Here is a 15,617-nt window from a genome sequence, read left to right as displayed (position 1 = left end):
ACAAACATTTCATGGTAGGCTCACACCAGCTGTTTGAATTCTGCAAATCTTTAAAAAGGTACCTATATATTCTTTTTCAAAATATTTTTCCCCAAGGTTTAAATACACTTGTTACAAGAAGCCCTACTGAGCAGAGCCTTATAAACTAATGTGTGTGGTCCCAGGATGTCAGCCATGGAGAGAGGTCATGAAGGTCAGATACAGAAGGTCACTGTAACTGAAGGCCAAGTTCTAGGGGAGGCCAGCCAGGAATGCAGTAGACATGCAGTTCAGGCTGGGGGTGGTCAGGTCACAGATAAAGGAGAGGACTCCTGCTTCTTGTAGTTCTCCAGGTGTGGCAAGGCCCAGCCCCAAGCAGGAGGAAACAGGAAGCACGAGCTGAGCCCAGTGGCAACATCCATGGTCCTGACTGCTCCTGGAGTGGCTCGGAATGGATCTGGGCACGGGGCACTGGGAGCTGCAGGCCGGGCATGTCAGGACCCTCAGTGGCAGGGATGTCAGTGTAGACAGGACCACACCAGGCAGACTGCAGACAGCTGCCAGCCCAAGCTCACGGTGGGGAACGAGATGTCTGTATTTTCTGATTCTAATTCCTATTGTCCAATTTATCCTGAACACACTTCTGTCAGGTTTTTGTCTCTGACTCTATCAAAGTCGCTCTCTTGTCAACAGGTTGCCAGTCATTTACATATAACTAAACCCAGTGTCAAGTCTCAGTCTTCAAATTACTTTTTTTGGCCATGCCATTCCTTGGGGGATCTTGGTTCCCTGACCAGAAACTGAACCCACACCCTTGGCACTGAAAGCATGGAATCCTACCCACTGGACCACCAGGGAACTCCCCCTCAAATTACTTTCGGACACACTCCCTTGTCCTTGAAGTATTTTCTTCTGTTGGCTTCTGGAACAGTACTGCTCAACAGAATTTTAGTGATGATGTAAATGTCCTCTATCTGTCCTGTCCCTGTCAACAGCCAAAAGCCACATGAAATGAGCCCTTGAGGTGCGGCTATTGTGACTGAGGAACTGAATTTTTTACATTTTAATTCAACAGCCACAAGTGGCTAAACAGCCCAATTCTAGATACGTTTCTATTAGTCTTCTTCCTCACCAGCTTTTCATATGCCCTTTGCTGCTTCCTCTTTGGGGCATCTACTCAATTTCTAAGAGGTGGCATGCCCACGTTTTCTTTTCTACTCCCTTGTCATCTTATCCAGGCTCATGGCTTTAAAACCCAAATTTCTATCCTGAGTTCCAGTCTTGAATAGCTAACCACCTACCTGATATTTACTAAGGTATCTTACCAGGCACCTGCAATTTAACCTACTTAAAGATAAGCTGCTGATCTCTCCAGCCACCAAAATCTGCTCAAGTCCCCTACAAGTGTACTATTAAACAAGTGGTGAGGGATCATTTAAAAATGTTACTCTTCTCAAAAATCCTTCTATAGCTTCCCTTCTCAGAATAAAAGTCAAAGTCCTTAGCGTGGCACACAAAGTTCTACGTGGCCCTGACTCCATTTTCTGCTGCCCCCCCACCCTTGCTCCACGCCACCCATACTGGCCTTCCTGCTGATTCCAGAGCAAGCCAGAAAAACATGTTTCAGGGCCTCTGGGCTCAGTGTACCTCCTGCTTGGATGCTCAGCTCTGACCAGCTCCATCATGTTCTTTAGACCTCTGTTCAACTGTCAGCTTGGTTAGGCTGCCTCTGACCACCCTATCTAAATGAACCACCTGCCTCCCCCGCTTTTCTCCAGAGCACTTCCCATCATATGACACGTTACACAATTTTGTCAGAATCTAAATTCCATAAGAGCAGGCACTTGTCTGTTCATGTCATGTACCCTATGCCCAGAACAGTGCCTGGCACAGAGTAGGTCCTTAGTAATCACTTACTACATGAATGATTTTTACTGCCACTCGACAACTCTCTCACTAGGCTACAAAACAATCCACCTCACTGTCCAGAGAGAAAAAAGATTAAGGTTATTGAGTGCATGGGTTTCCCTGGTGGCTCAGATGGTGAAGAATCTGCCTGCAATGCAAGAGACCCGGGTTTGATCCCTGGCTCGGGAAGATCCCCTAGAGAAGGGAATGGCTTCCCATGCCAGTATTCTTGCTTGGAGAATCCCACGGACAGAGAAGCCTGGCAGGCTCCAGTCCATGGGGTCGCAAAGAGTCAGACACGACTGAGGGACTACCCCTTTCCAAACAAAAACAAAGTGCGTAGCATAATGTGTCACATGTTCTAGGTAAGTTTGGTTATTAAGCTCTTTCGGGTTTCAGCATGTGGGGATAATTTCTTTCCAAGGCCAAGATTTAAAATGAGTCTCCCAATGTAGTTTTGCCAACAACTCTTGTGATGTTGGCTGTCTTGGGATTTTTCTTACAGATGCGAGAAAAACAAAGACCACATTCACAAACACGGTTTTCAGAGTCACCACTTAGAAGTTCTTAAATTACAATCATGAAGACAATGGTTCCCTAAACCACCAAACATATGCAGCAAGTATCCTGACAACATCTTAAAGCTACAGAATACACTTTCAGTACTCTGGTATCAGGAGGCAATATCTTGGCCCTAAAAAGCACTCAGTTAAACTAGCAATGGTGTCTCTAGAAGTTACTTCTATGCCCAGCAGAATTTTGGCATGAGAGTAAATTTCTATTTAAAACTGTACCTAATAGCCTTGTGCTGCTCCAATATGAGCTGCTACTTTTTAAAAGATATAAATAGAGGCTTACTGTCTAGCATTCACTGTTTCCTGGGCCATGTCTTTAAATAGAGCAATTCTGATCCCAAAGGTCACCTGAGAACTGGAATAGTTACAATAACACTGGGAAATTCTTTTTATACTTTGAGAATAATGCACTCGCTAGAGGGTTACAGCTTTTTATACAGTTGTAATGGACTGTATAAACGAACCAATGCAATGGACATGAACTTTGGGAGACTCTAGGAGATGGTGAGGGGCAGGGAGGCTTGGCATGCTACAGTCCATGGGGTTGCAAAGAGTCAGATATGACTGAACAATAGAGGGTTACAGCTAGGACCATCAGTTTTAGAAATACCTCCTCTTTTATTAAAGTTACCCTATGCCGTATTTAGCCCAGCTCTCTTAACCTCTTTAGAAACTGCATTCTACTCCCCCCTTCTGACATAACAGTAGTCAGATGGGAAATGCAGACATTTTAAAGCCTGGATTGCTTCATTTCTGACCTGAATTACTTACAGGATAATGTTTTAAACTGTTAACATGGCTGAACTGCCTTCTTTAAAAAGCGTGGGGGCACACGACCCAGCAATCCCACTCCTGGCACACACACCGAGGAAACCAGAACTGAAAGAGACGCGTGCACCCCAATGTTCATCGCAGCACTGTTGACAATAGCTAAGACACGGAAGCAACCTAGACGTCCATCAGCAGACGAATGGGTGAGAAAGCTGTGGTACATAAACACAATGGAATACTACTCAGCTATTAAAAAGAATGCATTTGAATCAGTTCTAATGAGGTGGATGAAACTGGAGCTTATTATACAGAGTGAAGTAAGTCAGAAAGAAAAACACCAATACAGTGTATTAACTCACATATACGGAATTTAGAAAGATGGTAATGACGACCCTGTATGCGAGACAGCGAAAGAGACACAGAGGTAAAGAACAGACATTTGGACTCTGTGGCAGAAGGCGAGGGTGGGATGATCTAAGAGAATAGCACTGAAACATGTATATTACCATACGTGAAACAGATCTCCAGTCCAGGTTCAATGCACAAAACAGGGCGCTCAGGGCTGGTGCACTGGGAGGACCGTGAGGGGTGGGATGGGGAGGGAGGGGGGTTCAGGATGGGGGACACATGTACACTCATGGCTGATTCATGTCAATGTACGGCGAAAACCACTACAATACTGTAAAAGTAATTAAGCCTCCAATTAAAACAGACAAACAAAAAAAGCACGGGGGGCTTCCCTGGTGGCTCAGTGGTAAAGAATCTGTCTGCCAATGCAGGAGACACAGGTTTGATTCCTGATCTGGGAAGAGCCCACCTGCTGTGAAGCAACAAAGCCTGTGAGCCACAACTGCTGAACCCCACCTACCCCAGAGCCCACCCTCTGCAAGAAACCACCACAATGAGAAGCCCTGTGCCACCACTAGACAGAACTCCTCCCCTCATCACTCCAACTAAAGAAAAGCCTACGCAGCAATGAAGATCCAGCACGGCCAAAAAAACCCCCAAAAACAGATTTTTTTTAAGCACGATTTTTTTCCTGCTTTTGTAGAAAAATATGTAGCACACATTTTCTTTAAATATTTGGCTGCACTGGGTCTTCACTGCTGCACAGGCTTTTCGCTACTCTCCGGTTGCGGTGCTCGGGCTTCTCATTGCAGTGGCTTCTCTTTCACAGAGCACGGGCTCTAGGGCGCATGGACTTCAGTGGCTGCGGTTCTTGCGCTCTAGAGCACAGGCTCAATGCTTGTGGCACATGGGCTTAATTGCTCCAAGGTATGGGGGATCGTCCCAGATCAGGGATCGAACTCATGTCTCCTGCATTGGCAGGCACATTCTTTACCACTGAGCCACCAGGGAAGCCCAGCATATGCTTTTTAAAAATGCAAAGAGAACAAAGAGGATACATTGAAAAATCTCCCTCACTCCCAACCCCAATTCCCTCTTCCCACATGCAGTCCGACTCTCCTTTCAGAGATACTATATGTGTATCTAGCCAGTACTCTCCACTAGAAGCATTCTACACACTGTCCTGTATCTTGCTAGTTTTCATTTAGCATCATATCTTGGAGATAGAGCCTTAACAACACATGGTCTTTTTGAGTAGCTGCACAGAATTATTGTACTGAAATGCTTCTACTTTAATTAACTAGGGGCTTCTGCTGATAAACATTTAGGTTGTTTACAATCTGCTGTTCTGGAGAAGGAAATGGCAACCCACTGCAGTAATCTTGTCTGGGAAAATCCCATGGACAGAGCCTAGCGGGTTTCAGTCCATGGCACTGCAAGAGATGGACATGACTTATTGACTAAACCACTACTACCAATCCTCTGTTACCAAGAATAATGCTGCAATCAATAGTTCTGTAAATATACCTGTGTATATGTATGCCATTATCCATAGGATAAATTCTATCAGTGAAATTGCTGATCGAGCAACTGCTGATAGGGCCCAAGAGCATGCATCTTTTGACAGAGTCAACTTGACTTATAAGGAGCTTATACCAATTTACACTCTCACCACCAGCATCTTATAGATTTCACACCCTTTTCAGCTCAATATTGCATCAAAACTTTTGACCTTTCAGTCTGAAAAGTAAAAAAAGGATTCTGTGTTGTGGTTTTAATTTTCATTTCTTTGAAATGAAATTTCTGTTGTCTTTCTGACTTGTACACACGAGAGCTATAAAAGGCATATTAGTTCTCGGTCATTTCTGTTGAAAACACTAAATACTTTACCCCACTTTGTCTTTTAACCTCATTTACAGAATGTTCAGAAATTTTTATTACATATAATTGTATTCATTAATCTTTTCTATCACAGTGTTTAGATTTCTAAAAGTCTTGCTTAGGTATCCTTACTCACTCTGGTACTATTAAAAAAAAAACTCAGTCCATTTTTAGTACTTTTGTGATTTTTTTCTAAATGTTATTTTATACACTAAAAATCTTGAATCTACCTGAAATTATGTTCCTAGTGAGAAAAGAACCCAACTTTATCACAAAAACTAACTCGTCTTTCATTTGTTATTTTACAACTATCCTCCAATTTCTATAATAATTTTACATGCTAATCTCATTATATACTTAAATATGTAAGATGAAATCACAAAATGATCATAGTATAATTTCCCCAAACATGTTAATTTATTTGTAACTACCGTAGTTACATCATTGCAAACTCTAATACAGTTTTAACTCAGTGGTGCTCAGCTGCCCACCAGGGTAAGTTCAAACAGGAATTTCTTGTAATCATTTTATCACAACATAGTGGTTGAAAGTGAGTAAAAAGCCTATGTTTTCAGGATGTTTTGTGTATGTGCCTTACTGCAGTATGTTAGTGTATCATATGATACACTATATTTGTAAAATAAATTAATTCTACTGAGGAATAGGTGTAACTTTAATAGGCTAAATAGGATCTAGATAAAAGTACTACAAAATAAACTGAGAGCCACAGATGTCTCCAACAGATTGTCCCATTTGGAAGAAAACATAAATTCTATTTTCTTAAAAATACAAGTCTTCTCAATAAAAGTTTTTTAAAAATTGAGCAGCTTGAAGAAATTCTGATAAAGTACACTTCATAACATGAAGGAGTCAGTACAGGGGGCTAAGCTCCACAGAAACACATAGTATGAGTCCTACCGTCTCAGAAGCCGAGAAAGTTCTGCTGGAGGAAATGTTATTTATTTTTTTTTGGAAGAAATGTTTAAATGTTCAAACTTCCTAACTAATATTGTAGCCAAGCAACAGTAACCTGTTATAAAAGTGAAAGTTCTTGTCCTTGGTCACAGAATTCTATTGAAGTATTTCTTACTGTGACACAAAAGCACTTACTTTTAGAGCACACATCTATTTGTATATGCCCATGCATTTCACATTTAGAACTCCATGTTTCATATTTTAGAAGATTATCTCAGTCTAGCATCAAGCTTATTTTTAGGTAGGAATGTGGGGTTGACTTTCTTGTATGAAAGTAAAGTTGTGGAGCTGTTTCAGACATTAACTGTGTCCTGTATGCCTGTGGCTATTGTTACTACCTTTTAAAGGCAGCACATTAGTAAACTAGCAAGGGACTTCTCTTCTACTGGTTCTTCAAACTACTCCCTCACACCTTCAAAACCTTTTTTGTCATACATGTGGCTCACTTACGAAGACAGTATTAGAATCAGAAGATGATCCATCAGATGTATAACCCAGACCTCCAAACACCAGACCACAAGCATGAATGTCTTGCTATTTCTTCTTTATAAACTTATTTACTAAAACAAAGGAGATAAAATGTTCGGGAGCCAAGTTCAGGTATTACTTTAAAACCATGAACTATTTTAATTTCACACATTAGGGTTTTTTTCTTATTTATTTATTTGGCTGTACCGGGTCTTAGATGCAGCACTCGGTATATTTATTTGCAGCATGTGGGATCTAGTTTCCTGACCAGGAATTAAAACCAGGCCCTGTGCATTGGGAGCCTGAAGTCTTAACCACTGGATCACCAGTGAAGTCCCAAGCTTTTTTTAAGGAATGTATAAAGATAAAAGATTATTGTAAATCAGTAACGGATTTACTTCAGCTGAAGTTCCAAGGTTAGAGACATACCACAAACTAAACAAACAAGGTAATTTCTGACCATTTATAACTTTTTCAAGTTGGTATTGTTTTAATTACATAAAAGTACTTGGTAGAAGCCTGATGTTCCAAGTAAAACAATGCTTTAACATACAAAAAGGTGTGTAAATTCAATTTCCTTAATACCATGTACTTTGTAAGCTACAGATTTCAGAACGTGTAACTGCAAAAGTACTACGGTAATCTTTTAAAGGCTGTGTGTATAACCCAGCTCTGCCAGTAAGTTCTGTAACTCAGGGAAAATACCTAAGATTCAATTCATCTCTGAGTAAATCATATAATCTGTAAGGTTACTTCCAACTCTAAATTTCTGTGACTACTTGTATTTCAGTAGGTACCTGTTACTTGATTTTATTCTCTGTAGTTTAGCTATCAAAATGAATCAGGAAACATATGTGTAGTAAATGAAAAATACCTTAGTCCCTCTGACAAGCAGAAAAGGAATACATACACACACACATTTTAGGAATATATATATATATTTAAAGGACCTGATAGTTCCTTGTTAATCAAAATCAAAGTCTGACTACAGAATGACATGAAATTATCTAAGTTATAGTCAACACAGGTTGCTTACCTAAAGACTTATATCCGTGTTAACATAAACAGTGTATCACAGCATAAAAGCACACCCCAATTTGACTCTCTTAAGGTACAAGATAAGCATCTATCTATTGAGTGGTATCATCTCCAGAAGTCTGTATATTGAGTTCAGGTGTGGATTCAAGGTTTTCTCGGGTCTTTTCCCTTCAGTATTTCCCACTATTCCCATTTTCCTTCTACTTACATGGAATTGCCATTCTTAAATTTAAATTAATTAATAAATTTATTTGGCCGCACCAGGTCTTAGTTGTGGCATGTGCAGAATCTTCAGTCTTCATTTCGGCATGGTGGGTCTTTAGTTGTGGCATGCAAACTTTAGTTGCAGCATGCAGGATCTAGTTCCCCGACCAGGAAAGGAACCCAGGCTCCCTGCATTGGGAATGCAGTCTTAGCCACTTGACCACCAAGGAAGCACCTGCCATTTTTAAATTTAACACCTCATTTTCATCACTTGCTCATGTCAGTTCCTTGAAATGTCCATAAACCTTGACATATATTTTTATAACAGAAGCAAAAACATGTAGACACCACACAATTTAATCCAATGGGTATTTAAAAAGTATAAAGTAAGAATTCAGTTGCCAACTTACTGGATATTATACATTATTAAATGTCTATTTTATTTCCATGATCTGAAACTGACTTCTCACCCAAGAAAAGTGATTCATTTCTAAGCATTTATGTCTTTCTTTGATGAAAACAGAAGAAAAGTTTCCTCTTTGACAGAACTGTCCCAGGGAAAAAAAACAAATGCTTTCCAAATTAAGAGCACAAGTCTTCCTTAAAAGTCAGTGTGTGGTAAATAAGATAAGGTAGCAGTCTTTTAAATTTCATAAAAGCTAGTTAAGGTGGTGTTTTTTGCCGTTTCGCAGATGGTCCATCTGAATTAGTTCTGTTATCAGTGTTATTTTCATCTTCTGAATCATCTTCATCATCACCTTTTAAAACAAATATTTGTTGTATGACAATATGTTCAGTGGTTGAGAGAAATATAAATAAAATGGTTGATAATGAGACCATTTCACTTCAGGGATTAATAAAACAATGCATATATCAAATCAGCAATATGTACAGTTAAAAAGACTGCAGGAATTATGATGTTTAAAACCTTTCTCTTCTATCACTTTTTTTTGAGATATAATTCATACACCATAAAATTCACTTTCAAAGTGTACAGATTATTGATTTAGATAGTCACTAGGTTATAAAACCATCACCACTAATTCTAGAATACATTTCATCTTCCAAGAAAGAAATCTCATACCAATTAGCAGTCACTTCCCATTCCTGGGTCGGGAAGATCCGCTGGAGAAGGGTTAGGCTACCCACTCCAGTTTTCCTGGAATTTCCTTGTGGGTGAGTTGGTAAAGAATCCACCTGCCTTGCGGGAGACCTGGGTTCAATCCCTGGGTTGGGATGATCCCCTGGAGAAGGGAAAGGGTACCCACTCCAGTATTCTGGCCTGGAGAATTGCATGGACTATATAGTCCATTTGGTCACAAAGAGTCGGACATGACTGAGCGACTTTCACTTTCACTTCCCATTCCCCTTAGCCCTTGGTGATCACTAATCTACTTCCCTCATTTAACTTATATGCAGAGTGTATCATGAAAAATGCTGGGCTGGATGAAGCACAAGCTGGAATCAAGACTGCCGGGAGAAATATCAATAACCTCAGATATGCAGATGATACCACCCTTATAGCAGAAAGAGAAGAGGAACTAAAGAGCCTCTTGATGAAGGTGAAATAGGAGTGAAAAAGCTGGCTTAAAACTCAACATTCAACAAATGAAGATCATGGCATCTGGTCCCATCACTTCATGACAAATAGATGAGGAAACAATGGAAAGTGAGACTTTATTTTCTTGGGCTCCAAAATCACTGCAGCCATGAAAATAAAAGATGCTTGTTCCTTGGAAGAAAAGCTATGACAAACCTAGACAGCGTATTAAAAAGCAGAGACATCACTTTGACAACAAAGGTCTATACAGTCAAAGCAATGGTTTTTCCAGTAGTCATGTATGGATGTAAGAGTTATAAAGAAGGCTCAGTGCCAAAGAACTGATGCTTTTCAACTGTGGTGTTGGAGAAGACTCCTGACAATCCCTTGGACTGCAAGGAGATCAAACCAGTTAATCCTGAAGGAAATCGACCCTGAATATCCATTGGAAGGACTGATGCTAAGCTCCAATACTCTGGCCACCTAATGTGAAGAGCCGACTCATTGGAAAAGACTCTGATGCTGGGAAAGATAGAAGGCAAGAGGACAAGGGGACGACAGAGGATGAGATGGTTGGATGGCATCACCAACTCAATGGACATGAGTTTGAGAAAACTCCAAGAGCTGGTGATGGACAGGGAGGCCTGGCGCCCTTCGGTCCAAGCAGTCGTGAAGAGTTGGACACGACTGAGTGACTGAACAACAAAAATCTGTTTCCTTATCCCTCTGTCTGTTCTGGACATTTCATATAAATGAATCAAAATATGTGGCCTTTTGAGTCTGCCTTCTTTCATTTATGCTTTCAAAGTACATTCACACTGTATAGCATTTATCAGTACTTCATTCCTTTCTGTTGCTGAGGAATATTCCACTGTATGGATACACGTTTTGTATATCCACTCACAAAATGATGGATATTTCTGTTATTTCTACTTTTTAGTTATTATCAATAATGCGGCTATGAACACGTGTGCATTTGTTTTTATGGGAACATGTTTCCAGCTGTCTTGGGAGAACTTGGGAGTGGAACTAAGAACCTCTAGGACTAGAACTGTTGGGTTGAATGATAATTTTACATTTAACTTTTCTGAGGAACTATCAAAGTGTTTTCCAAAGAATGTACCCCATTTTACATTTCCACCAACAACATATGAGGGCTCCAGTTTCTTCACATCCAGTCAAAACACGTGTTACTGTTCTTCAGCCTTCCTGGTGGGTATGACACGCTATGTCATTGTGGCTTTGATTTGCCTTTCTCTAAAAGCCAGTGATGTTCAGCATCTTTTCACATGCTCACTGGCCATTTGTATATCTTATTTGGAGCACTGTCTCTTCAAGTCTTCTGCACACCTGGCAATTGGATTGTCTTTTTTGGTCATTATGATGATTTTTTTTTCAACTGAAGTATAACTGACCCACAACACTATTAGTACAATACCATGACTCAGTATTTCTGTACATACAAAATGATCACCATTTATCATTTTAGTATTGCATTCTATCACTTTTGTAACTTTTTACATTTAAAAAATTTTATACTTGTTAATTGAGATATTATTCATATAAGACAAAATCCATCATTTTAACCTCTATCACTTTTTTTTCCTGGGCTGCACCACAGGGCCTGAGGGATCTTAGTTCCCCAACCGGGGATCAACCCCGTGCTCCCTGCAGTGGACGCGCAGAGTCTTAACCAGCGGACCACCAGGGAATCCCTCTACCGCGTTCAACAAAGGACGTTCAAACCGAAACTCTTTGGGGGCTTCGTTAAATGTACAAAAGCATGTCCTCTTATACGAAGATATTACTGACCCACTATTAGCAGAACAGGTAGAAATTATTTTTCCAGCAAGCCATTTTTTAAATGGTTCCATGTGTACCTGTCCTTATTCCAATGACAGTATTTTCAATGGTTTAAAGAGGATCTTTTGGAGCCAAAAACCAGGACTTCACGCTAATGCAAACAATCTACTGGCTGAAATTCACGTAATATTCTGAATTGGTTCCATCACATTATCTGGCACTATCAAGATGTAAACAAGATGGAAAGAAAAGAAAGTACAGTACAGTTTAAGCTTCTCTACACAGGAGTTACACCTTCATGATCACAGCCTTGTCATGGTGAAGGGGCTTGCATTATTCAATGAAGCTATGAACCATGTTGTGCAGTGCCACCCAAGATGGATGGGTCATAGTGAAGAATTCTGATAAAACATGGTCTACTGGAGAAGGAAATGCCAATCCACTCCAGTATTCTTGCCTAGAGAACCCCATGGACAGTATGAAAAGGCAAAAAGATGATGCTAGAAAATGAGCCCCCCAGGCTGGAAGGTGTCCAATATGTTACTGGGGAAGAGCAGAGGGCAATTACTAATAGCCCCAGAAAGAATGAAGCAGCTGGGCTAAAGCAGCAATGATGCGATGCTGTAAAGAACAATATTGCATAGAAACCAGGAATGTTTGGAAGGTAAACTGGACACAGTCAAGTAGGAAATGACAAGAGTAAACATCGACATCTTAGGAATCAGTGAACTAAAATGGACAGGAATGGGCGAACTTAATTCAGATGACCATTATATCTACTACTGTGGTCAAGAATCCTTTGGAAAGAAATGAAGTAGCCCTCATAGTCAACAAAAGAGTCTGAAGTGCAGTACTTGGGTGCAATCTCAAAAATGACAGAATGATCTTGGTTTGTTTCCAAGGCAAACCAGTCAACATCACAGTAATCCAAGCTGATGTCTCAACCACTGATGCTGAAGAAGCTGAAGCTGACTGGCTGTATGAAGACCTACAACTTCTAGAATACCAAAAATGATGTCGTTCTCATCATAGGGGATTGGAATGCAAAAGCAGGAAGTCAAGAGATACCTAGAAAAACAGGCAAGTTTGGCCTGTTTCAAAATGAAGTACAAAATGAAGCAGGGCAAAGGTTAAGAGTATTGTCAAGAGAACATGCTGGTCATAGCAAACACCTTTTTCAAATAACCCAAGAGACAACTCTACACATGGACATCACTAGATGGTCAATACTGAAATCACATTAATTATGTTCTTTGCAACTTAAGATGGAGAAGCTCCACACAGTCATGATCTGGAGCTGACTGTGGCTCATATCATGAACTCCTTATTGTAAAATTCATGCTTAAATGGAAGAAAGTAGGGAAAACCACTAGGCCATTCAAGTATGACCTAAATAAAATCCCTTATGATTATAGTGGAGGTAACAAATAGATTCAAGGGATTAGATTTGCAGACAAGAGTGCCTGAAGAACTATGGATGGAGGTTTGTAACACTGTGCAGGAGGCAGTGACCAGAACCATTCCAAAGTAAAAGGAATGCAAGAAGGTAATGTGGTTGTCCAAGGAGGCTTTACAAAGAGCTGAGGAAAGAAGAAAAGTGAAAAGCAAGGGAGAAAGGGAAAGATATACCCTTCTGAATGCAGAGTTCCAAAGAATAGTAAGGAGAGATAAGGTGGCCTTCTTAATGAACAATGCAAAGAAACAGAGAAAACAACAGAATGGGAAAGACAGATCTCCAAGAAAATTGGAAACACCAAGAGAACATTTCATGCAAAGACAGGCACGATAAAAGGACTAAAATGGTAAGAACCTAACAGAAGCAGAAGAGATTAAGAGGTGGCAAGACTACACAGAAAAACTATACAAGAAAAGTCTTAATGACATGGATAACCACAATGGTGTGGTCACTCACCTAAAGCTGGATATCCTGGAGTCTGAAGTCAAGTGGACCTTAGGACTATGAACAAAGCTAATGGAGGTGTTGGAACTCCAGCTGGGCTATTTAGAATCTTAAAAGATGATGCTGTTAAAGTGCTACACTCAATATGTCAGCAAATTTGGAAAACTCAGCAGTGGCCAGAGGATGGGAAAAGGTCAGTTTTTATTCCAATCCCAAAACTGCATGCGGGTCAAGAATCAACAGTTAGAACTAGACATGACAACAAACTTGTTCAAAATTGGGAAAGGAGTATGTCAAAGCTATATATTGTCACTTTGTGCTTATTCCAAGCTGGATGAAGCACAAGCTGGAATCAAGAGTGCCAGGAGAAATATCAATAACATCAAACATGCAGATAATACTACCTTAATGGCAGAAAGTGAAGAGGAACTAACGAGCCTCTTGATGAAGCTGAAAGAAGAAAACGAAGAAGCTGGCCTTCATGACAAATAGAAGAGGAAAAAGTGGAAGCAGTGACAGATTTTATTTTCTTGGGCTCCAAAATCACTGCAGACAGTGACCGTAGCCATGAAATTAAAAGACACTTGATCCTTGGAAGAAAATCTATGACAAACCTAGACAGTGTATTAAAAAGCAGAGACATCACTCTGACGACAAAGGTCCGTCTAGTCAAAGCTATGGTTTTTCCAGTAGCACGTACAGATGTGAGTTGGTCCATAAAGAAGGCTGAGTGCTGAAGCATTGATGCTTTTGAACTGTGGTGCTGGAGAAGACTCTTGAGGGTCCCCTGGAGCGCATGGAGATGAAATCTGTTAATCCTAAAGGAAATCAACCCTGAATATTCACGGGGATGGACTGATGCTAAAGCTGAAGCTCCAATAATTTGGCCACCTGATGCAAAGAGCTGACTCACTGGAAAAGACTGATGCTGGGAAAGATTGAGGGCAGAAGGAGAAGGGGGAGACAAAGGATGAGATGGCTGGATGGCACTGCAGCTTAAATGTGCATGAATTTGAGCAAACTCTGGGAGACAGAGAAGGACAGAGGAGCCTGGTGTGCTACAGTCCATGGAGTTGCAAAGAGATGGACATAACTGAGTGGCTGAACCTCAACAACGACAAAAGGGGAAGTAAGCCCTGATTCCAATATTTAGTTCTTAGGTTCTTCAGCTCAGGGTATTCAAGACAAGACTTAAGGATACGGTTAAATTTTCCGTTTCTGCTTTCAAACTGCACCTACCACAATGGGAAATGAAAGGAGTCCCAGACAGTGAAGCCTTGTTCATCTGAAATCTATTCCAATCTTCAGAATCTGTTTCTATTCTGTAATAGATGGCGGTCTTCCAAACATATTTGTAAGTTCACGCCTGGGAAAATTCCTTTCCATCTTTCTAAGCCCAGCTTAGAAGTCATGCTCTCTCTGAAGCCTTCTTGGGTTCTCTAGGTTTGCAATAGTTACAGAGAAGCCTAGGGTCATTCCTTCTACTCTTTAATAAGAATGTCTGTCTGTCTAACCTCCCACAGAGTTCCACAAGAACAGGAAATGAGTCGCATTCACTTCATTCTTTCTCCAGAGTTCAGCCCAGTGACTGGCACAGGGCCATAGGCGTTCAGTACGTTTTTTGTGTGACATAAATGAAAAGAGAATCGTGAAAAGCAGTCCTACTAAATGAGTCCAGGTACAGCCCAAATTTAGCGAAAATAGCTAAAAATTTTCATTTGGAATTCTTCTTCCCCCGAGGCTCACCTTCTCCAAGTTTGTCACTCTACACGTGTCATTTCCCCGACTCCGGGCACCCCTGCCCGCCCTCCTGTCGCTCCCAGAACCGTCTCAGAGCTCACCGTCCAAGGCCTCGTCGGGAGCCGCCGCCACCCGGTCCTGTGCTTCCTGCTGTACCTGAGAGCCGAAGAGCTCAGTCACCAGCTCCCTCATCTGAGCCACACCGGACAACAAGCTCTGGAAAGGGTCGGTGACGCCCGGCGCCTCACAGGGCACCCGTAGCTGCTGTCGCTGCCCATCCAGTCCGATGTACTCGCCCAACAGCTCCATAGCGACCGCTACGCTTCAGGAGCGCGCCACAGAGAGGCGCCACCGGAAACGGAAACCAGTACGCCGCGGGCGCAGGCGCGGAGAAGTGAGAGGAGCGACTTCCTTTTGTCGGAAGTCGCTCCTCCCCCTTCCTTCGCTCCCCGTCTTTGGGATTGGTGCCTGGCGCCGCGGCCCCGCC

General features: G+C 41.3%; 1 protein-coding gene across 2 annotated transcripts in view; it reads right to left on the bottom strand.

The window, feature by feature from the left end:
• Positions 1–15,534, bottom strand: part of GON7 (GON7 subunit of KEOPS complex) — a 73,000-nt gene extending 57,466 nt beyond the window's left edge. The window contains exons 1-2 of one of the 2 annotated variants that reach the window (XM_020875948.2): positions 15,232–15,529; positions 7,825–8,905 (exon numbers count right to left, since the gene is read on the bottom strand). In XM_020875948.2, coding sequence (XP_020731607.1) covers positions 8,811–8,905; positions 15,232–15,439 — 303 coding nt within the window. In that variant the 5' untranslated portion in view covers positions 15,440–15,529 and the 3' untranslated portion in view covers positions 7,825–8,810. Of the gene's footprint in view, positions 1–7,824; positions 8,906–15,231 lie in introns of those variants that run through there. The other variant, XM_070477934.1, reaches the window with a different exon arrangement.
• Positions 15,535–15,617: the final 83 nt, after the last annotated feature.

Source organism: Odocoileus virginianus, chromosome 16, assembly GCF_023699985.2.
Source record: "Odocoileus virginianus isolate 20LAN1187 ecotype Illinois chromosome 16, Ovbor_1.2, whole genome shotgun sequence".
NCBI lineage: Eukaryota > Metazoa > Chordata > Mammalia > Artiodactyla > Cervidae > Odocoileus > Odocoileus virginianus.
This window is presented reverse-complemented; position numbering and strand designations above follow the sequence as displayed.